Source organism: Mobula birostris, chromosome 26 (genome assembly GCF_030028105.1).
Source record: "Mobula birostris isolate sMobBir1 chromosome 26, sMobBir1.hap1, whole genome shotgun sequence".
Classification (NCBI taxonomy): domain Eukaryota; kingdom Metazoa; phylum Chordata; class Chondrichthyes; order Myliobatiformes; family Myliobatidae; genus Mobula; species Mobula birostris.
The window spans coordinates 983719-1006889 of record NC_092395.1 but is presented as its reverse complement, the minus strand read 5'-3'; the positions used below and the strand labels follow the sequence as shown (position 1 = coordinate 1006889).

Below are 23171 nucleotides of genomic sequence, written 5' to 3'. Positions count from 1 at the left end.
TAGAAGAATGGGGCGGGGGGGATCTTGTTGAAACCTACCAAAATTTGAAAGGCCTAGTTAGATTGGAGTTGGAGAGGATGTTTTCTATAGTTGTGGAGTCTCGGACCAGAGGGCACAGCCTTTAGAGCAGAGATAAGGAGGACTTTCTTTAGCCAGAGGGTGGAATTCATTGCCACAGGTAGCTGTGGAGGCCAAGTAATTGGATATATTTAAAGTGGAGGTTGATAGGTTACAGGGATAAGGCAGGAGAGGGATAATACATCAGCCTTGATGGAATAGTGGAGCTGGATGGCCTAATTCTCCTCCTATGTCTTATAGTCTATGGTCAAATCAACATCTGATTCCATGTACGGTATTAGAGCACACAGCCAAAGCTTTGGCTGAGTTCAGGTAACAACCCTGAGGAGGAGTGGAGTGGAGTGGGGAAAGAGGAGGCTAGTGAGGGAGACCCAGAGCTTGGTGCCCGGGTAGACAGTTGGAGGAGGGATGGAAAATGAGACTCTACAAGGAGTCCAGAATTGGTACAGTGCTGAGGGCCGGCAGTTCTGGGACTGCAGTGGGTGAGAATGACTTGGGGAGCGGGGAGTTGGAAGCAAAGATCTCAGGGGCAAGATGTCGGAGGGATCTTCAAACCCTTCCATGACAGAGTAACTACTTCACTGGCCTTGGTCACATATGGTGCAGTGAGGCGAGTTAGTTAGTTAATTAAATTCAACCCCCTCCTCCCATGGAGTAGAGGCCATTGACAGCAGCTCACCAGAATCCTGTACTGGCAACAGGCCAGTCTTTCAAGTTGTCCCATATTCCTGGTGTCAGCTTTTAAGGTGGCATCGTCAGGCGTTCTGTGCTTGGCTTCTCTTCTGCATTCCCTGGAAATCCCACCACAGCACTTGCTGGTGATGTTGGTACTTATCTTACACGAAGTGTGTTTTCTCCCTGGATGACAGAAGGGTGAACAGCGCAGTGGCCTTCACCACACCACTTCATATGTCTTCTAAGTGAAGATCCTTCCTCTCCCAAGTATGAGATCTCTGGAGCTTCTGTTGGTGTTTCTGTAGCTCGGGGTTTATACAGGATGGGGTTGCTAGCCCCACGGCTGGCCCCTCTCCTTTCACAGCCGGGCTTGGGACCATCCATGGCAGAGTGGCAGTGAGGCAAGGCCAATATAAAACTTGAAATGCCGGCACAACTGCTTTCTCTTCACGGAAGCTGCCTGCTCTGCAGGGTGTTTCCACCATCTCTTGTGTTAGCCCAGTTTGCCAGTATCTGTCATTCCTTTGCTTTCCGAAGCAAGTCTGAGGCCATTCCATCCATGGGATCCACTCTGCCAAGAGTACTGCATCCAACAGCAAAATCACACGGCAATCCCAAGTTGGAGCCTTTGCGTATTTTTGGGTTAGAGGACAGGCTACAGGAGACTGTTCTGTGTCCTTATACGGTCTGGTCTCCTGTTCTGCTCGGCACTGATGAACTTGCCAGAGAATTTGATGGCAGAGTGAAGATTATTGATCCAAACATCAGGCAGAGGGAAGAGAGCGGAAGAGAGGGGCAGCAAGCAGTGTATAAACACCCAGCACCCAAGGGAGTTGGCTGTATAAACACCCAGCACCCAAGGGAGTTGGGTATATTCTCCCTCCCTGCAGAGAGGAGCCAAAGTCCCTCTAACCAGCACCTCCACAGTGACCAACCACAGAGGATTAGGGTCCAGAGTACCATCCAGCCTCTTCTCAGCCGGCAGGACTATTCTGGAAGGAGTCATTCACCAAGCAACAACAGAACCAGGGATGTGCTCGTTACAAGTCTCTCCTCAGGTCAAAGCAGTGTGGAAACCCCTCCTCAATCACTCCCCCTACACCCTCCCTCCCATCACAACACCCTCCCTCGCGGCTCTCCAGTCACCCTCACTCTCACCCCCACTGTCCTTCCTTCCCCACCCTCACACTGCTCTCCCGTCACCCCTTGGAGCCCTCCACCTCACCCGGTGTGGATGGGGCCAAGGTCACTAACGCGAGTCGGGACTGCGGTGACATCGCAGAGGATAATGTTGTACTGTAACGTGGGAAACGCCCCTCGCTTGGAAAGTCAGACCCCACAGAGGAGGCATTGGGATAGTGAAACACTTTGTCGTTGAACTTGGATAAGGCATTGGTGAGGTCTAACTTGGAGTATTGTGTGCAGTTTTGGTCACCTACCTACAGGAAAGATTTATCTGTATTTATCGTCTTGAATTTGTTAGTTTTTTTTTGATAATTTTTCATGTTAACCACCTAGCAAACGACTGTAGATGTGTGGTGGAGAGTATATTGTCTGGCTGCATCACAGCCTGGTATGGAGGCACCGATCCCTTTGAATGGCAAATCCTACAAGAAGCAGTGAATTCAGCCCAGTCCATCTCCGGGAAAGGCTTCCCCATCACTACATATCTACACAAAGAGCTGTCGCGGGAAATCAGCAGCCATAAATCGGACACCGCCAGCACCCAGGACACGCTGCCTTCTCACTGCTGCCATCGGGAAGGAGGTACAGGAGCCTCAGGACCCTCACCACCAGGTTCAGGAACAGTTATTACCCTCCGACCGTCAAGCTCTTGAACCAGAGGGGATGACTTCACTCACCCCAACACTGAAACGGTTCCCACAACCTATGCGTTCACTTTCAAGGATGTTCATCTAATGTTCTCGATATTTATTGCTTATCTATTATTATTATCTTGCTTTTTTGCTTCTTTATATTTACTGTGAATACCTATAAGAAAATGATTCTCAGGGTTGTATATGGTGACATATACGCACTTGGATAGTAAATTTACTTTAAACTTTGATAACAAACCGCTCGCCATCTCAGCCCGGGGTCCGCGGCGAATTCGGGCACCGCTCTGCTGCACTTCATCGGTCTGACCGGTTGATGCCGCTAGTGAGTAACGGTGCGGATTGAAACCGACAGCGCACATTGTACTAGTCCTTCGGCCCAGAACGTCGCCCCGACATTTTAAACTACCCTAAAATCAATCTAACCCTTCCCTCCCCCATAGCCTTCCATTTTCCTTTCATTCATGCGCCTGTCTAACTCGGCCGAGGATAGTCCCAAGCCTGGTTATGAAAGGAGAAGGGCTGGGCATGGGGCCATCCTGTAAAAACACAGAACGACGGAAACAAGGAAGACCTCAGCTCTGGAAGAGGAAGCATCTTCGCAGAGATGGGCTACACTTGGACTAGAAAGACTGGCCCAGGACAGAGGACTCTAGCGAGCTGCTGTCAATGCCCTATGCCCCAGTAGGGTGATGGGTGTAAGAAGATGCCAGTTTCTTACGTGTCCCTGTTGTATCTACCTCGAGCACCAGTCTGCAGCGCGACCCACGGACTCTCCACATGCCCACTGTGCCTGTAACAGCTCGATGTAGGTGTGAGCCAGCGAGTCCCTTCCCCACCCTCTCCCAGCAGTCTCACAAACTGTTTCCATTCCATTAACCCCCTCCCTCCCAGCCGTGTACTAACAGGTGTCATCAAAGTTACCTCTGCTGCAGCGCACCCCAGTATTTCCTGACCCCACTCGGCATGTCCCTGACCCCACCTCTCCCACAGTGTTCCTGACCCAACTCAGTGTGTCCCTGAACCCATACTCTTCCCCCAGTGTATTCTTCACCCCACCCTCTCCCCGGTGTGTTCCTAACCTTACCCTCTCTCTGTGTGTCCCTGACCCCACCCCTTCCCCAGTGTGTCCCTGACCCCTTCTCCCACAATGTTCTTGACCCAACCCAGTGTGTCCCTGAACCCATCCTCTCCCCAGTGTATTCCTCACCCCTCCTTCTTCCCCAGTGTGTTCCTGACCCCGATCTCTCCCCTAGTATGTTCCTGACCCCTTCTCCCCAGTGTGTTCCTCACCCCACCCTCTCCCCCAGTGTGCTCCTGACCCAACAGTGTGCTTCTGACCCCTCTCCAGTGTCCCTGGCCCCACACTCTCCTCCAGTGTGTCCTTGACCCCTTCTCCCACAATGTTCCTGACCCCACCCTCTTCCCCAGTATGTCCTTGACCCCACACTCTCCCCCAGGGTCCCTGACCTCACCCCTCCACCCATGTTCCTGACCCCACCATCAAACCCCAGTATATTTCACACCCTACCTTCTCCCCCAGGGTCCCTGACCCCACCCTCTCCCCAGTGTGTTCCTGACCCCACCCTCTCCCCGGTGTGTTCCTGACCCCACCCAGTGTGGTCCCAACCCACATTCTCCCCCACTGTGTTCCTGACCCCACCCAGGAGCTGTGGGAGACTCATTTTCCTCACCACACTCATTATTTTGGTGACCTTCCTGGTGCTGTCTGGTAACCCCTCCAAAGGGAACCACCTGTTGCTCTCTCCCCCTCACCACCACTTCCCTTTCTCTATGTCATCCGCCAGACAACCTCCCCACTTCCATGGAGAACAGCCCCTGCTTCTCCAGTCTGCCTGCAGAACCTAACTCCTCCACTCCTGGGGCAGTCCATCATACACTTCACTGACCATCTTCATCTCTGAGGTGACAGCCCGCGTCTCCTCCATAACTGCCGGAGATGCCCTGGGGTCCATCCAGTGATGGTGTCCCACAGTGTGGGTGTGAATGCCAGGATTTATTCCTTGTGACAATGTGGGCCCAGGAGTACACTCCCAAGTCTTGGAAGTAAACATTCAGGTGGTGGCTGTTTCTTGCTGCCGTTGTCCTCCCAGGTAGAGGTCACAAATATGGAGCCTCCATTGAGGATATCTTCAATGGCCCAAGAAGGTGGCATTCATCATAAAGAACCTTCATCATCTGTGACATGCCCTCTTCTCATTACTACCACCAGGAGCCTGAAGACACACACAATGTTTCAGGAACAGCTTCTTCCCCTTCAACATCAGGTTTCACTACCTCATTATTTTCCTCTCTTCTTGCACTATTTATTTTTCTGTATTTCATATTGTAACTTATCGTAATTAGTTTTAATGTATTGCACTATACTGCTGTCACCAAACAATAAATTTCACCGTTTTACACTCAGTGGCCACTTTATTAGGTACACCTGCTCATTAATGTAAATATCTAATCAGTCAATTAGCAACTCAATGCATAAAAAGCACGCAAAAATGGTCAAGAGGTTCAGAACGAAGAAGAAACGTGATCTAAAAGGCTTTGACCATGGTGTGGTTGTTGGTACCAGATGAGGTGGTTTGAATATCTCAGAAACTGCTGATCTCTTGGGATTTTTGCATACAACAGTCTCTAGAGTTTACAGTGAGTTGTGTGAGAAACAAAAAAAAAGCAGCCAGTCAGCGGCCGTTCCGTTGGCGAAAACACCTGGTTAATGAGAGAGGTCAGAGGAGAATGGCCAGACTGGTTCAAGCTGACAGGAAGGTGACAGTAACTGAAATAACCATCGTTACAACAGTGGTGTGCAGAAGAGCGTCCCTGAACGGACATGTCAAGCCTTGAGGTGGCCAGGCTACAGCAGCAGAAGACCGCAGCAGGCACTCAGTGACCTCTCTATTACTTTATCGCAGGATGCACCAAATAAAGTGGCCACTGGGTGTGTGTCAGGGATCATCAACCAGATCCCAATCCTGATTCACATCGCCTCTCTGCTTTTGCACATTTCCAGGTTCCTACGCCAATTTGCAGCACTATCTGAAATCCCATGATGTAGAATTTACAAAATGCAGTTACATCCATTTCAAGAGTTTCTCATTCATCCAGATCCTGCACAGCAGTTTAAACAAACAACAAAGGCGATCAGAGCAGGTGACCAATGATGAGAGGAAGGTTTAACAGCAGTTGGAGTGCAGGGATAGGTAGAAAGCCTTAAGAAGGAACTCCCGAGTTTGGGACTAGGAGGGGCCAACAGTGGGGCGATTAAACTTGGGGATGACCAAAAGCCTGGGACTGGGGGATGGTATAGCTACAGAAGGAAGCTTCAGAAATGGTTGAAATAGAAATGTAGCCATTAGCATAATGTTCTTACAGCACCAGCGATCCAGGTTCAAACCCACCACTGTACGTAAGGAGTTTGTATGTTCTCCCCATGACGGCATGGGTTTCCTCCCACATTCCAAAGATGTACGGGTATTTAGGTTAATTGGTCACACAGGTGTGATTGGTCAACACGGGTGTGATTGCTCACGCGGGTGTGATTGGTCAGCACGGGTGTGATTGGGCGACACGGGTGTGATTGGGCGACACGGGTGTGATTGGTCACGCGGGTGTGATTGGGCGACGCGGGTGTGATTGGTCACGCGGGTGTGATTGGTGATGCCGGTGTGATTGGTGATGCGGGTGTGATTGGGCACGCAGGTGTGATTGGGCAGCACAGGTGTGATTGGTGATGCGGGTGTGATTGGGCGATGCGGGTGTGATTAGGCAGCATGGGTGTGATTGGTCAGCGCGGGTGTGATTGGTCACACGGGCTCTTCGGGCCAGAAGGGCCTGTCACCGTGCTGTATCTCTAAAGGAAGGAAAGACGGGAAGAACAGAACGTGGGCCCGTTGCTCTGCTCCTCGGATGCAGTTAGTGCCTTTGACCGACAAGGCGTTACCTGCCAGGAGCAGAATCCTGTACGTTGTGCTGGGAGCAGTGTCCACGTGCAGACAGTTCTAGTTGAATAACGGGTGGCTTGGTTTGGGCAGATGTGGGAAGGAGGAAGAGAAGGTAAATTACTTTATAGAAAGATAAACCATTCTGATCTACTTACACAAACTCTCTGTCTGTTTGTCATGTGATTCACCATTTCATACTTCCTGTATTTGTCACTGACATCCAGGTTAGGCTCCATCGGGTCATCGGTGTCTGGGTCTGGGCTCTCACAGCCATTCAAACCCTTCTTCCTTAGTGTCTGAGGACAATCAGAATTTCAAAGTTTTAGTGTCACGTTTCCTTGGAGTAACCTTCAAAAGAACCACAACCTTGTTGTAGGGTTGGAGGTTTGCGTGCCTCAGTCACACAGAGAGCTCTGCTGGCTGGAGTCAGGGCTTTATGCTTTAGCCCTTGGCAGGGTCACCCATATCAAACAGGTTAAAGGGTAAAGGACAGACTGAGAGTGGTTCACTGGCCCTCCAGGTTTGGGGGTTCAGCTCAGGGCTAACAATCTTGATTGGTCAAACTATGCTATTAATGAAGAATCCTTCTTAATCTGAGTGTGACAATATTCCTGAGTCTCCACCCGGGACTTGCATGACTGACTATAGTGAAAACCGAGAGGAAGTACAGACACAATGAAGGAAGCTCCAAACACTGTCAGAGATGGAAGACCATCATTACTGTCCCAACCACTAGCGGCGTAACAGGCAGTAAACTCTCGCTCCTGGCATGTCATGGAAGAGCAAAAGGGTGTGTGTAACCACTGGCACTGAAAGCCCCACACCAGGAGTGGTTAGCGAAGCTCAGGACACAGTAACCGTTCAGTAACCTTCAGCTCTATAAATCTCCTGTTGGTCAGAGCGGTAAGACAATTCCATGCTGCAGGAAGGTTCTCGCAGCCTTGGGATGGACTGTGGGAAACAACCCGTGTCAGCATGGCCCGTCTGCACTGAGGTTGTATCCATGACCTCATCACTGAAGGTGTCCAATGGGGGTGGGTGGGTCTTGGTAGAAGGTAGTTTTAGGGACCAAAGGAGTCTTCTGTGTCTGCTTCACAATGAACAATATCTGATGTTCTTTCCGCTCTGGTCAATGTGACTGCAGTCCTGCAGCTGGTGTGCAGGGTGTGGGCTCAGTAGCAGGTTGCATCAGACTTCTACCAACCAACAGCCCAGAGCAAGTAGGAATCTTATCACTGACACCCACATCCACCAAACTCTTCAAAAAAGTACAGAAGAAATCCCCTTCCATTCACTTCCTCCCCACCACTTACAATTATAGAATCTTACAACAACTTAAGGCACACAAAGAAGCCCCTTGGTCCATCACTTTTTTGCTTCACACAAAACCCCTCCCACCCCTCTCCATCAGTCTCCTCGCCTTTCCGTCCCTCTCACTCAGTAGGGGTTATTACTGCCTCAGGAAACGGTAACACAGACAGGACCATTTGGAATCTCAATGTCCCTCTACTCTCAGTCACTCAGTATGTGGAGCTGTCTCTTCCAGCCATCCAAATACCTGCTTCAGGCCATCAGGAGGAGGTGGGATGACTGGCAGTGATGGTGAATGGGTGGACGGGAGCAGAAAAGCTTTTCTGGGCTCAGTGGACTGAAGAGTCTGGTCCTAACGTTAGCCATCCAATCCTGATCCCTCACTTCCAGCTTCAGTTCTTTAGGGTTGTCATAGCGGGGGGGGGGGGGAGGGGGTGGAGATGGGGCTGGTGGGGATCAGCTCCCACTATCTGTTAAAACACTGCCAATGGCGTGCGTCTCAAATAGCCTCTGACAACCAAGTCCAGCTCCTGGCCTTCACAAATGGCTGAGCTACTAAGCCCAGCGGAGCCGTTTCTACTGACAGGAGAAGGAGCAAAGGCAGATTACTGGCACCTAAAACTCACTTCAGGCAGACGGGGCTTCGTCAGACATGGTTAGCAGCACATCGAGGAAAAGGAAAACACGTGGGGAGGTCCTCAGGACTAAACCCCGAGGAAAAATCCAAAGCTAGCATCCCCAAGGCAGTCCTATGTTGAGGTCAATGCTGATTGACAACCCCTGCATTGCCACTGGTGCCAACCTGTATCAGTCTCTGCTGTTCCATCAGCTGCATGGAGATGAGGAGTTGGCTGCATGGGCAACAGCTTGCTCTCCATGTTGTACTGCTCAAGCTTGAGCATCACATAAACAGCCAGTATGCAACATCCATGCTTGACCCCAACCAACGGAGGAGGCTTTGCTTCTAGCTTCCCACTGAATCCCCACATCTCCCAGAGTCTCTGTGTCTCAGCTTTGAAATACTCAGTGACCGGGCTTTCTTGAACCCTTGGGAGATTCCAAACATCACCACTTGAATGGAGTGGTTCCTCACCTCCAGACTGAGTGACCAAGCCCCTACTGTGGCCCTGGACTCCCAGATTCAATCCCTAGCACTCAAGGGAGGGAGATCGAAGCACACCACCCACCCTTGGTCTCCTCACCTCAAGGATATCGGAGTTGGTGCGGCTCTCATGAGGCTCACTGTACTCTGTGTACTTGAGCAGGACGCGGTCCATGTCCGTGCTGGCATACTGGAAGAGCCGGTTGGTGCTGTTAAAGATGATAAGGGCAATCTCGCAGTCACACAGCACGCTCAACTCGTACGCCTTCTTCATCAGACCAAACTTCCGCTTGGTGAAGGTCACCTATGGAGGGAAAAGGTCAGAGATCAGCAGAGGTGGGAGTCTGGTTTCAGCATATCTCCCGTCAACCTTCAACAACTTTTATCAATGCACCACTGAAAGCATCCGTTCCAGATTCATCACAGTTTAGTGTGGCAACTGCTCTGCATGCGACTGTAGAGAGTTGTGGACACGCCTCAGCACATCACAGAACCAGCCTCCTCTCCCTGGATTCTGCCTCAGTACAAAGCAAGCAGCATAATCAAAGACCCACCCAACCCGGATGTTCTTTCTCTCCTCTCCCATCAGGCAGAAGATATAAAACTCTGAAGTCACGTAGCATCATGCTCAAGGACAGATGTAAGCCAAGTTTCTTGGTACAGGTGTTGGTATAAACCAATTCCAATTCCACTGACAATGGGCTAAGAGAAGCCCACTGTGAACAGAACTGATGTGAACATATCAAAGGACCTGTCCTGTGACCAGCACATAGATACAATCACAAAGAAGGCACAGCAGCGTCTTTACTTTCTTAGGAGATTAAGGAGGTTTGGTTTGTCAACGAGCATTCTAACAAACTTCTCTAGATGTTCCGTTGGAAGAAAATATCTAGACTGGTTACATCATGGTCTGGTATGGCAATCTGAATACACAGGAATACAAGACGTTGTAGAGAGTAGAGGACTCAGCCCAATACAAAGATACACCCCTCCCCACCATTGGTAGTATATACAGGAGGGACTGCTTCAACAAGGCAACCTCCATCTTCAAAGATCTCCACCACCCGAGCCATGTTAACTTCTTGCAGCTCCCTTCAGGTAGGGGGTACAGAAAGAAGCCTGAAGTCCCACACCAGCAAATATTCAGTGCTTGAACCAACCTGTAAAATTCTAATCACCACCTCAGTATAGCAATACTGTGACCACTCTGATTTGTTCTAATTGTCTTCTTTCTTGTAAAAATTGTTTAATTTCTGGTTATGTCTTTCTCGTGTATGTTGTTTTGCTGATGTTGCATGCCTGCGATGCTGCTGCAAGTTAAGTTTTTCATTGCATCTGTACACAAACGTACCTGTGCAGATGACAATAAACTCAACATTGTCTTTGAATGAACAAAAATAACTAACTCATTCTTGTTCAGCTTAAGCATAGATTCACATTCTCCCAGCCCATCGAAGCACTGTAAAAATCTAACCTTTGAATTTATGTAGCACCTACAATGTGGTAAAACATATAAACCACTCCTCAGGACTGGAAGTCCACTCTCCACACCCATCTGGGAAGTACAAGTCTGGGAATGTGGAGCAGGGCAGGATTTCAATGTGACCATCCATCTCCACAGGTGGGATGAGGGGTCTGTTGTGGTGAAGACTTTACATGGAGCCAAGACATCCCAGAGAGCCTCTGTGTGCAACATGGCATCTGGAGAGACTGTGGTCTCATCAAATTCAACAGGACATGGAGCCAGCCACTCAACTCTTGGCGATGTCTTTAGCCAGATGATAGTCAATCTGTAGAATTCATCGCCACAGATGGCTATGGAGGCCAAGTCATTAGATATATTTAAGATCATAAGACATAGGAGCAGAATTAAGCCATTTGGTCCATTGAGTCTGTTCTGCCACTCTCTCATGGCTGATTTATTATCCAGCTCAACCCCACTTTCCTGCCTTCTCCCTGTAACCTTTCACACCCTGAAAAATCAAGAATCTATTAACCTCTGCTTTAAATATTCCCAAAGGCTTGGCCTCCCCAGCTGTCTATGGCAATGAATTCCACAGATTCAGCACCTTGTGGCTAAAGGAATTCATTCTCATCTCTGTTCTAAATGGATGTGCCTCTATTCTGAGGCTGTGCCCTCTGTTTCTAGACTCCCTGACTATTGGAAACATTGTCTTCATACCACTCCATCCAGGATCTAGGCCTTTCAATATTCAATAGACTTATATATATATGTGTGTGTGTGTGTGTGTGTGTGTGTGTCTATATATATATATATATATATATATATAAATGCCTGGTTCATATTATTACTGTTTTCATGCTTGTTTGGGTTACCATTGAAGACAAGAAAGAGGAGAAATGTGTGCCATGCCATCCAATTAGAATGGTCGGATTAAGGGATTAAGGAGAGGTGTCTCTGGTGCGGGACCCTAAGGTTAGGCTTGGAGCTTTTGTTAGGGGGGGAGATGAAGAGGGAAGATGCTAGGGAGAACCGGTCGTGGCATACGATTCGGTGGGAGACCCGTTTGTTCGAGATGGATTGCGAGCGAAGTTCGGAAGGTGGTGTGGGCATTCACGCTGACCCAGGGCCCTACGTGCGAGTGACAGAGAAGTTCAAGATGAGCTCCAGCTTGTGCACATTTGACTGTTTAATTAGAATGGGCCCTTTTCTTTTTGTTTTTCTTTACTAACCCTTTAGTGAAGATACATAAATATAATTCCTTTAATCATGTGCAGTGTACTGTGTGTTGTTTTGTGGCATTATTTTGTAACAGGGTAGCAAATGACACAGCATCCGCACAAACCAGGGTTTGGGGTGGGATCAAGCACACCTCAATCTTATGGAGTTTGGTGGGGCTGGAGGTCATCTTTGATTTACGCAGCCAAAGAAACCAGGGTGTTTCATACATATATATATATATCCGCAGGCTGGGTTGCATAGCGAGGTAGTGTTCATGGACTCTTCAGAAATCTGATGGCAGAGGGGAAGAATCTGTTCCTAAAACATTGAGTGTGTGTCTTAACATAGAACGTAGAACAGTACAGCACAGTACAGGCCCTTCGGCCCACAATGTTGTGCCGACCCTCAAACCCTGCCTCCCATATAAGCCCCCACCTTAAATTCCTCCATATACCTGTCTAGTAGTCTCTTAAACTTCACTAGTGTATCTGCCTCCACCACTGACTCAGGCAGTGCATTCCACGCACCAACCACTCTCTGAGTAAAAAACCTTTAATATCCCCCTTGAACTTCCCACCCCTTACCTTAAAGCCATGTCCTCTTGTATTGAGCAGTGGTGCCCTGGGGAAAAGACGCTGGCTATCCACTCTATCTATTCCTCTTATCATCTTGTATACCTCTATCATGTCTCCTCTCATCCTCCTTCTCTCCAAAGAGTAAAGCCCTAGCTCCCTTAATCTCTGATCATAATCCATACTCTCTAAACCAGGTAGCATCCTGGTAAATCTCCTCTGTACCCTTTCCAATGCTTCCACATCCTTCCTATAGCCTTCAGGCTCCTGTACCTCCTCCCTGATGGTAGCAATGAGAAGACAGCACGTCCTGGGTGATGGGGGTCCTTAATGATGGATGAAGCCAGGTTAAGACATTGCCTTTTGAATATATCCTCGATGCTGCAGAATCTAGTGCCCATGATGGAGCCGGCTGACTTTACAATTTCCTGCAGCTTTTTCCAGTCCTGTACAGTGGCCCCTCCATACCAGACGGTGACACACCCAGTTTGAGTGCTCTCTATGGTACAACAGTTGAAATTGGTGCAAGTCTTTGGTGACTGGTGACATACTAAATGTCAAACTCCTAATGAAATATAGTCACAGGTGTGCCTTCTTATTTGCATCAATACGTTGTGCCAGGACAGATCTTCAGAGATGTTGACACCCAGGAACTTGAAACTGTTCACTCTTTCCACTGCTTATCTGTCGACAAGGAATGGTGTGTGTTCCCTTGGCTTCCCCTTCCTGAAGTCAACAAGCAATTCCTTGGTCTTACTGATGCTGTGCAAGTTTGTTGTTTTGACACCACTCAATCAAGTGATCTATCTCACTCCTGTACACCTCTTTGCCACTTACTGAGATTCTGCCAACAACAGTTGTGTCATCGACAAACTTATAGATGGCATTTGGGCTGTGCCTAGCCACACAGTCATGAACGCAGAGAGAGAAGAGCAGCGGGTTAAGCACACACCCCTGAGGTGCGATAGTGTTGATTGCCAGTGAGGAGGAGATGTTTTCCCAATCCGCACTGACTCTGAGATAACTTGTAGAGTGAGTGCAGGGGTGGTGCACAAGTTACGAGCTCCTTCAAGGAGCTGGCATGGGGACTATGGGCTATGAACTCCCTCTGATCTGCTTCTACGAGCGCAGTCTGTGGGGGAGGTTGGGCTGTCTTTACCACCCACTGTCTGTACACAAAGGGCTGTTGTCAGCCCACAAGATCCTGGCGGTGTGAATGACACTCTGCACGTACAGCAGGAGTGTGACAATGCAGGCTGCACGGCTCCCCCGAGCCTCACACTCCCACTCCCATGCAGAATCTGCATTAACGTGTGCCCTCGAGCCAGCAGCCAGCCACTACTGCCCAGCACCAGTCACTGAGATAGCAGAGACCTTTGCATTTAAAACAACGCCAGTTACCAAAGTAAATCTATTATTGATGTAGGTGCATGTTACCATTTACTACCTCGAGGTTCATTTTCTTGCAGGCATTCACAGGAAAATAGAGAAATACAACAGAATTTAAGAAAAACTATACATCAATAAAGACTGACAAACAACCAATGTGCAAAAGCAGACATATTGTGCAAACAGACATTCTGTCTTTGGTTCCGGGACTGGCAACACGTGCCTCGGCAATGAATGGGTTCCGTGCTTAGGGACTCACTTTCGGGCACTCTGGTTTATGTTATTTGTTTACTATTTTTTAATCGTTTGCACAATTTGCTCCTTTTCACACATTGGATGTTTGACTGTCTTTGTTGTGTGGAGTTCTTCACGGATTCTAGTGTGTTTCTTTGTCTTGTGGCTGCCTGCAAGACGATGAGTCTCAGCATTGTATATGGGTACATACAATAATAAATGTATTTTGGACTTTATGATCTGCCCTAACTGACGCCAAAAGTGACCCCACAAACCACCAGTGCGCCAAGGCGTTGCTGCGGACAGACCCTATGGCGTCTCCTCAGACAGGCCTAAACACAAGTGCGGGAGTGCAGCGGTTAACACGAGGCTTTACAGCGACTGTGATTAGGGTCAAATCCACCACTGTTTGTAAGGAGTTGGTACGTTTTCCCCGTGGACACACGGGTTTCTCCCAGGTGCTCTGCTTTCCTCCCACATTCTAAAGGCGTGCGGGTTAGTAAGTTGTGGGCACACTCTGTTGGTGCTGGAAGCACGGTGACACTTGCGGACCAGCAATAGCGGACCATATTGGTCACTGACTGAATGTTTCGATGTACATGTCACAAATAAAGCTAATTTTTTAACACGAGATTCAGCAGATGCTGGAAATCTTGAGCAACACACACAAGGCGCTGGAGAAACTGAGCAAGTGAGGCAGCATTTATTGGGGGAGGCGGAGGAATAAATAGTTGATTCTTTGGGCCAAGATCCTTCATTAGAACAGGAAAGGAAGGGGGAAGAGGCCAGGGGAAGAGGCCAGAATAAGAGGGTGGGGGAGGGGAAGGAGGACAATTTTAGAAGGTGATAGGTGAAGCTATAGTTGGGGGGATGAAGGAAGGAACTAACTGGGAGGTGACAGGTGAAAGAGCTAAAGGGCTGAAGAAGGAGCAATCTGATAGGAGAGGAGAGTGACCGTGGGAGAAAGGAGAGGAGGGGGGTGCCAGAGGGAGGTGATGAGCGGGTGAAGAGAAAATAAGGGGTGGGAGGAGAGCCAGAATGGGGAATGGAAGAGAGAAGGAGGATGGAAAAAGAGATGGTCTGCAGGGTGGACACTAAGTGTAAGCCTTCGGTAGCAGTGTACAGAGGCCAGGGAAAGAAAGAAAGAACATTCCTTCAGCTCCCCAGAAAATCCACAGTCACAGAGCTCATTTATAAATAAGAGACTTGCTGAACAGCAATTTGAAAAGGGGCAGAAACCGATACTTGGATGAGAATATCACAAGTCAAAGATAGCACCGAGAATGGGGGAACTTCACACATGGTAAATGACCGCTGGTTGACGGGGAGGCACCCGGTTCTGACTCCCACCGCAGCCTCGTCACTGAATGGGCACCGCTGCACTGGTCCTGTGACTGCTGACTCACAACCAGAAATTAGGCAAATTTCATGCAAATCAGATGGTTGTTTCTTTCTAAATTAATATGAAAACAGTGGATAATCTCATGGAAGGTTTCAGCTGGGCCAAAACTGACAGGGGGACCTTCATTGCCACAGCCCCTTCACAGTCTTGGGACATCCTACAGGAATCTAAGGACAAGGAAGGAGCTTTCGATGAGGGACACGTAGAAGGCAGGGCTCCAGCTTTGCACAGCCAGGAGCATTGCAATACCAAGCACATCACCTGTTACAGAACAGGGAACAGAGAACAGTACACAGTATGGGCTCTTTGGCCAACCTGTATAAAACCTACTCTAAGATCTTTCTAAAGGTGCCCCAGGACCCACACCACCAGGTTCAGGAACAGTTACTACCCCTCAACCATCATGCTCTTGAACCAAAGGGGAGAACTTCACAGAACTATTCCCACAACCTATGGATTCACTTTCAAGGGCTCTTCATTGCAGATTCTCGTTATTTATTGTTTATTTATTTATTATTATTATTTCTTTCTTTTCCCTATTTGCACAGTCTGTTGACTTTCTGCACGCTGGTTGAACGCCCAGGTTTCTGGGATCTTTCACTGATCCTATTATGGTTATTATTCTATGGATTTATTGAGGATGTGCTCAAGAAATGAACCTCAGAGTTGTATATGGTGACTTATAACTACTTTGATATTAAACTTACTTTGAGCTTTGAACTTGAACCCTTCTCCCTCGCATAACCCTCCATTTTTCTATCAACCATGTGTCTCTAATGTATCTGTCTCCACTACCAATGCATTCCACACACCCACCTCCCTCTGTGTAACAACCTACCTCTGACACTTCCCCTGTTCTCACCTCCAGTCACCTCAAAATCACGTCCTCCCATATTAGCCATTTCTGCCCTGGGAAAACGTCTCTAACAGTACACTTAACCTCTGCCTCTCACCACCTTATACGCACTATCAGGTCATCTCCCGTCCTCCTTGGCCCCAATGAGAAAAGGCCGAGCCCATTTGACCTTCCTAGCAGTAGTTATTTTTGTGCAGGTGCTGACAACTCCCCCCGGCCCTCTCTGCACACTCTTCACCAGACTCTCCCTTGCCTCTCCGCACACTCTTCACCAGCCTCCCCCTGGCCTCTCTGCACACTCTTCACCAGTCTCCCCATGGCCTCTCCGCACACTCTTCACCAGTCTCCACATGGCCTCTCTGCACACTCTTCACCAGTCTCCCCCGGCCCTCTCTGCGCACTCTTCACCTGTCTCCCCCGGTCCTTTCTGCACACTCTTCACCAGTCTCCCCCGGCCCTCTCTGCATTCTCTTCACCAGTCTCCCCCGGCCCTCTCTGCACACTCTTCACCAGTCTCCCCCCGGCCCTCTCTGCACACTCTTCACCAGTCTCCCAATGGCATCTCTGCACACTCTTCACCAGTCTCCCCATGGCCTCTCTGCACACTCTTCACCAGTCTCCCCATGGCCTCTCTGCACACTCTTCAACAGTCTCCCCTGGCCCTCTCCACGGGCTCTTCACCAGTCTCCGCCAGCCCTCTCTGCATACTCTTCACCAGTCTCCCCCAGCCCTCTCTGCACACTCTTCACCAGTCTCCCCATGGCCTCTCTGCACACTCTTCACCAGTCTCCCCCGGCCCCCTCTGCACACTCTTCACCAGTCTCCCCCGGCCCTCTCTGCACACTCTTCACCAGTCTCCCCCTGGCCTCTCCGCACACTCTTCACCAGTCTCCCCATGGCCTCTCTGCACACTCTTCACCAGTTTCCACATGGCCTCTCTGCGTACTCTTCACCAGTCTCCCCATGGCCTCTCTGCACACTCTTCACCAGTCTCCCAATGGCCTCTCTGCACACTCTTCACCAGTATCCCCATGGCCTCTATGCACACTCTTCACCAGTCTCCCCATGGCCTCTCTGCACACTCTTCACCAATCTCCTCCGGCCCTCTCTGCACACTCTTCAGCAGTCTCCCCCGGCCGTCTCTGCACACTCTTCACCAGTCTCCCCCTCGCCTCTCGGCACACTCTTCACCAGTCTCCCCATGGCCTCTCTGCACACTCTTCACCAGTCTCCCCATGGCCTTTCTGCACATCTTCACCAGTCTCCCCCTGGTCCTCTCTGCACACTCTTCACCAGACTCCCACGGCCCCCTCTGCACACTCTTCACCAGACTCCCACGACCCTCTCTGCACACTCTTCACCAGTCTCCCCCGGCTTCTCTGCACACTCTTCACCAATCTCCACCTGGCCTCTCTGCACACTCTTCACCAGTCTCCCCATGGCCTCTCTACACACTCTTCACCAGTCTCCCCCTTGCCTCTCCACACACTCTTCACCAGTCTCCCCTGGCCCTCTCTGCACACTCTTCACCAGTCTCCCTTGGCCTCTCCGCACACTCTTCACCATTCTCCCCATGGCCTCTCTGCACACTCTTCACCAGCCTCCCCATGGCCTCTCTGCACACTCTTCACCAGTCTCGACATGGCCTCTCTGCACACTCTTCACCAGTCTCCCCCGGCTTCTCTGCACACTCTTCACCAATCTCCACCTGGCCTCTCTGCACACTCTTCACCAGTCTCCCCATGGCCTCTCTACACACTCTTCACCAGTCTCCCCCTTGCCTCTCCACACACTCTTCACCAGTCTCCCCTGGCCCTCTCTGCACACTCTTCACCAGTCTCCCTTGGCCTCTCCGCACACTCTTCACCATTCTCCCCATGGCCTCTCTGCACACTCTTCACCAGCCTCCCCATGGCCTCTCTGCACACTCTTCACCAGTCTCGACATGGCCTCTCTGCACACTCTTCACCAGTCTCCCCCTATCCTCTCTGCAGCTCCTCACCGGTCTCCCCATGTCCCTCTCCATACACTCTTCACCAGTTTCCCCTGGCCCTCTCTGTACACTCTTCACCAGTCTCCCCATGGCCCTCTCTGCACACTCTTCACCAGTCTCCCCATGGCCTCTCAGCACACTCTTCACCAGTCTCCCCCTTGCCTCTCCGCACACTCTTCACCAGTCTCCCCTGGCCCTCTCTGCACACTCTTCAGCAGTCTCCCTTGGCCTCTCTGCACACTCTTCACCAGTCTCCCCATGACCTTTCTGCACACTCTTCACCAGTCTCCCCATGGCCTTTCCGCACACTCTTCACCAGTCTCCCCCAGGTCCTCTCTGCACACTCTTCACCAGACTCCCAAGGCCCCCTCTGCACACTCTTCACCAGACTCCCACGACCCTCTCTGCACACTCTTCACCAGTCTCCACCGGCCTCTCTGCACACTCTTCACCAGTCTCCACCTGGCCTCTCTGCACACTCTTCACCAGTCTCCCCATGGCCTCTCTACACACTCTTCACCAGTCTCCCCCTTGCCTCTCCAAACACTCTTCACCAGTCTCCCCTGGCCCTCTCTGCACACTCTTCACCAGTCTCCCTTGGCCTCTCTGCACACTCTTCACTAGTTTCCCCATGGCCTCTCTGCACACTCTTCACCAGTCTCCCACTGGCACCTCTGCACACTCTTCACCAGTCTCCTCCTGGCCTCTCCGCACACTCTTCACCAGTCTCCCCCTTGCCTCTCCGCACACTCTTCACCAGTCTCCCCATGGCCTCTCTGCACACTCTTCACCAGTTTCCGCATGGCCTCTCTGCGCACTCTTCACCAGTCTCCCCATGGCCTCTCTGCACACTCTTCACCAGTCTCCCCATGGACCTCTCTACACACTCTTCACCAGACTCCCCCTTGCCTCTCTGCACACTCTTCACCAGTCTCCCAATGGCCTCTCTGCACACTCTTCACCAGTCTCCCAATGGCCTCTCTGCACACTCTTCACCAGTATCCCCATGGCCTCTCTGCACACTCTTCACCAGTCTCCCCATGGCCTCTCTGCACACTCTTCACCAATCTCCCCCGGCCCTCTCTGCACACTCTTCACCAGACTCCCACGGCCCCCTCTGCACACTCTTCACCAGACTCCCACGGCCCTCTCTGCACACTCTTCACCAGTCTCCACCGGCCTCTCTGCACACTCTTCACCAGTCTCCACCTGGCCTCTCTGCACACTCTTCACCAGTCTCCCCATGGCCTCTCTACACACTCTTCACCAGTCTCCCCCTTGCCTCTCCACACACTCTTCACCAGTCTCCCCTGGCCCTCTCTGCACACTCTTCACCAGTCTCCCTTGGCCTCTCTGCACAATCTTCACCAGTCTCCCCATGGCCTCTCTGCACACTCTTCACCAGTCTCCCACTGGCCCCTCTGCACACTCTTCACCAGTCTCCTCCTGGCCTCTCCGCACACCTTTCACCAGTCTCCCCCTTGCCTCTCCGCACACTCTTCACCAGTCTCCGCATGGCCTCTCTGCGCACTATTCACCAGTCTCCCCATGGCCTCTTTGCACACTCTTCACCAGTTTCCACATGGCCTCTCTGCGTACTCTTCACCAGTCTCCCCATGTCCTCTCTGCACACTCTTCACCAGTCTCCCAATGGCCTCTCTGCACACTCTTCACCAGTATCCCCATGGCCTCTATACACACTCTTCACCAGTCTCCCCATGGCCTCTCTGCACACTCTTCACCAATCTCCCCAGGCCCTCTCTGCACACTCTTCAGCAGTCTCCCCCGGCCGTCTCTGCACACTCTTCACCAGTCTCCCCCTCGCCTCTCAGCACACTCTTCACCAGTCTCCCCATGGCCTCTCTGCACACTCTTCACCAGTCTCCCCATGGCCTCTCTGCACACTCTTCACCAGTCTCCCCATGGCCTTTCTGCACATCTTCACAAGTCTCCCCATGGTCTTTCTGCACACTCTTCACCAGTCTCCCCCTGGTTCTCTCTGCACACTCTTCACCAGACTCCCACGGCCCCCTCTGCACACTCTTCACCAATCTCCCCCGGCCCTCTCTGCACACTCTTCAGCAGTCTCCCCCGGCCGTCTCTGCACACTCTTCACCAGTCTCCCCCTCGCCTCTCGGCACACTCTTCACCAGACTCCCCCTTCCCTCTCTGCACACTCTTCACCAGTCTCCAAAAGGCCTCTCTGCGCACTCTTCACCAGTCTCCCCCTGGCCCTCTCTGCACACTCTTCACCAGTCGCCCCATGGCCTCTCTGCACACTCTTCACCAGTCTCCCCCTATCCTCTCTGCACCACCTCACCGGTCTCCACATGGCCTCTCTGTGTACTCTTCACCAGTCTCCTCATGGCCTCTCTGCACACTCTTCACCAGTCTCCCAATGGCCTCTCTGCACACTCTTCACCAGTATCCCCATGGCCTCTCTGCACACTCTTCACCAATCTCTCCCGGCCCTCTCTGCACACTCTTCAGCAGTCTCCCCCGGCCGTCTCTGCACACTCTTCACCAGTCTCCCCCTCGCCTCTCGGCACACTCTTCACCAGTCTCCCCATGGCCTCTCTGCACACTCTTCACCAGTCTCCCCATGGCCTCTCTGCACACTCTTCACCAGTCTCCCCATGGCCTCTCTGCACACTCTTCACCAGTCTCCCCATGGCCTTTCTGCACACTCTTCACCAGTCTCCCCATGGTCTTTCTGCACACTGTTCACCAGTCTCCCCCTGGTCCTCTCTCACACTCTTCACCAGTCTCCCCCTGGCCCTCTCTGCACACTCTTCACCAGTGTCCCCATGGCCTCTCTGCACACTCTTCACCAGTCGCCCCATGGCCTCTCTGCGCACTCTTCACCAGTCTCCCCCTATCCTCTCTGCACCACCTCACCGGTCTCCACATGGCCTCTCTGCGTACTCTTCACCAGTCTCCCCATGGCCTCTCTGCACACTCTTCACCAGTCTCCCAATGGCCTCTCTGCACACTCTTCACCAGTATCCCCATGGCCTCTCTGCACACTCTTCACCAATCTCTCCCGGCCCTCTCTGCACACTCTTCAGCAGACTCCCCCGGCCGTCTCTGCACACTCTTCACCAGTCTCCCCCTCGCCTCTCGGCACACTCTTCACCAGTCTCCCCATGGCCTCTCTGCACACTCTTCACCAGTCTCCCCATGGCCTTTCTGCACACTCTTCACCAGTATCCCCATGGTCTTTCTGCACACTGTTCACCAGTCTCCCCCTGGTCCTCTCTGCACACTCTTCATCAGACTCCCACGGCCCCCTCTGCACACTCTTCACCAGACTCACACGGCCCTTTCTGCACACTCTTCACCAGTCTCCCCCGGCCTCTCTGCACACTCTTCACCAATCTCCACCTGGCCTCTCTGCACACTCTTCACCAGTCTCCCCATGGCCTTTCTGCACACTCTTCACCAGTCTCCCCATGGTCTTTCTGCACACTGTTCACCAGTCTCCCCCTGGTCCTCTCTGCACACTCTTCACCAGACTCCCACGGCCCCCTCTGCACACTCTTCACCAGACTCCCACGGCCCTCTCTGCACACTCTTCACCAGCCTCCCCCGGCCTCTCTGCACACTCTTCACCAATCTCCACCTGGCCTCTCTGCACACTCTTCACCAGTCTCCCCATGGCCTCTCTACACACTCTTCACCAGTCTCCCCTGGCCCTCCCTGCACACTCTTCACCAGTCTGCCTTGGCCTCTCTGCACACTCTTCACCAGTCTCCCCATGGCCTCTCTGCACACTCTTCACCAGTCTCCCCATGGCCTCTCTGCACACTCTTCACCAGTCTGCCCCTATCCTCTCTGCAGCTCCTCACCGGTCTCCCCATGGCCCTCTATATACACTCTTCACCAGTTTCCCCTGGCCCTCTCTGCACACTCTTCGCCAGTCTTCCCTTGGACCTCTCTGCACACTCTTCACCAGTCTCTCCATGGCCCTCTCTGCACACTGTTCACCAGTCTCCCCATGGCCACTCAGCACACTCTTCACCAGTCTCCCCTGGCCCTCTCTGCACACTCTTCAGCAGTCTCCCTTGGCCTCTCTGCACACTCTTCACCAGTCTCCCCATGACCTTTCTACACACTCTTCACCAGTCTCCCCCTGGTCCTCTCTGCACACTCTTCACCAGACTCCCACGGCCCTCTCTGCACACTCTTCAGCAGTCTCCGCCGGCCTCTCTGCAACTCTTCACTAATCTCCACCTGGCCTCTCTGCACACTCTTCACGAGTCTCCCCATGGCCTCTCTACACACTCTTCACCAGTCTCCCCCTTGCCTCTCCACACACTCTTCACCAGTCTCCCCTGGCCCTCTCTGCACACTCTTCACCAGTCTCCCTTGGCCTCGCTGCACACTCTTCACCAGTCTCCCCATGGCCTCTCTGCACACTCTTCACCAGTCTCCCCCTGGCCCCTCTGCACACTCTTCACCAGTCTCCTCCTAGCCTCTCCGCACACTCTTCACCAGTCTCTCCCTTGCCTCTCCGCACACTCTTCACCAGTCTCCCCCTTGCATCTCTGCACACTCTTCACCAATCTGCACCTGGCCTCTCTGCGCACTCTTCACAAGTCTCCCCATGGCCTCTCTGCGCACTCTTCACTAGTCTCCCCATGGACCTCTCTACACACTCTTCACCAGACTCCCACTTGCCTCTCTGCACACTCTTCACCAGTCTCCCAATGGCCTCTCTGCATACTCTTCACCAGTATCCCCATGGCGTCTCTGCACACTCTTCACCAGTCTCCCCCTTGCCTCTCCGCACACTCTTCACCAGTCTCCCCCGGCCCTCTCTGCACACTCTTCACCAGTCTCCCCCGGCCGTCTCCGCACACTCTTCACCGGTCTCCCCATGGCCCTCTCTACACATTCTTCACCAGTCTCCCCTGGCCCTCTCTGCGCACTCTTCACCAGTCTCCCCCTGGACCTCTCTGCACACTCTTCACCAGTGTCCCCATGGCCTCTCTGCACACTCTTCACCAGTCGCCCCATGGCCTCTCTGCCCACTCTTCACCAGTCTCCCCCTATCCTCTCTGCACCACCTCACCGGTCTCCACA

The 23171-nt window shown here is 51.8% G+C and overlaps 1 protein-coding gene across 1 annotated transcript in view; it reads right to left on the bottom strand.

The window, feature by feature from the left end:
- The window catches only part of mef2b (myocyte enhancer factor 2b), a 182699-nt gene that overhangs the window by 39598 nt on the left and 119930 nt on the right, over positions 1-23171 (bottom strand). The window contains exons 4-5 of the mRNA XM_072244108.1: positions 9058-9261; positions 6700-6840 (exon numbers count right to left, since the gene is read on the bottom strand). Of these exons, the coding sequence (XP_072100209.1) occupies positions 6700-6840; positions 9058-9261 (345 nt within the window). The remainder of the gene's footprint in view (positions 1-6699; positions 6841-9057; positions 9262-23171) is intronic.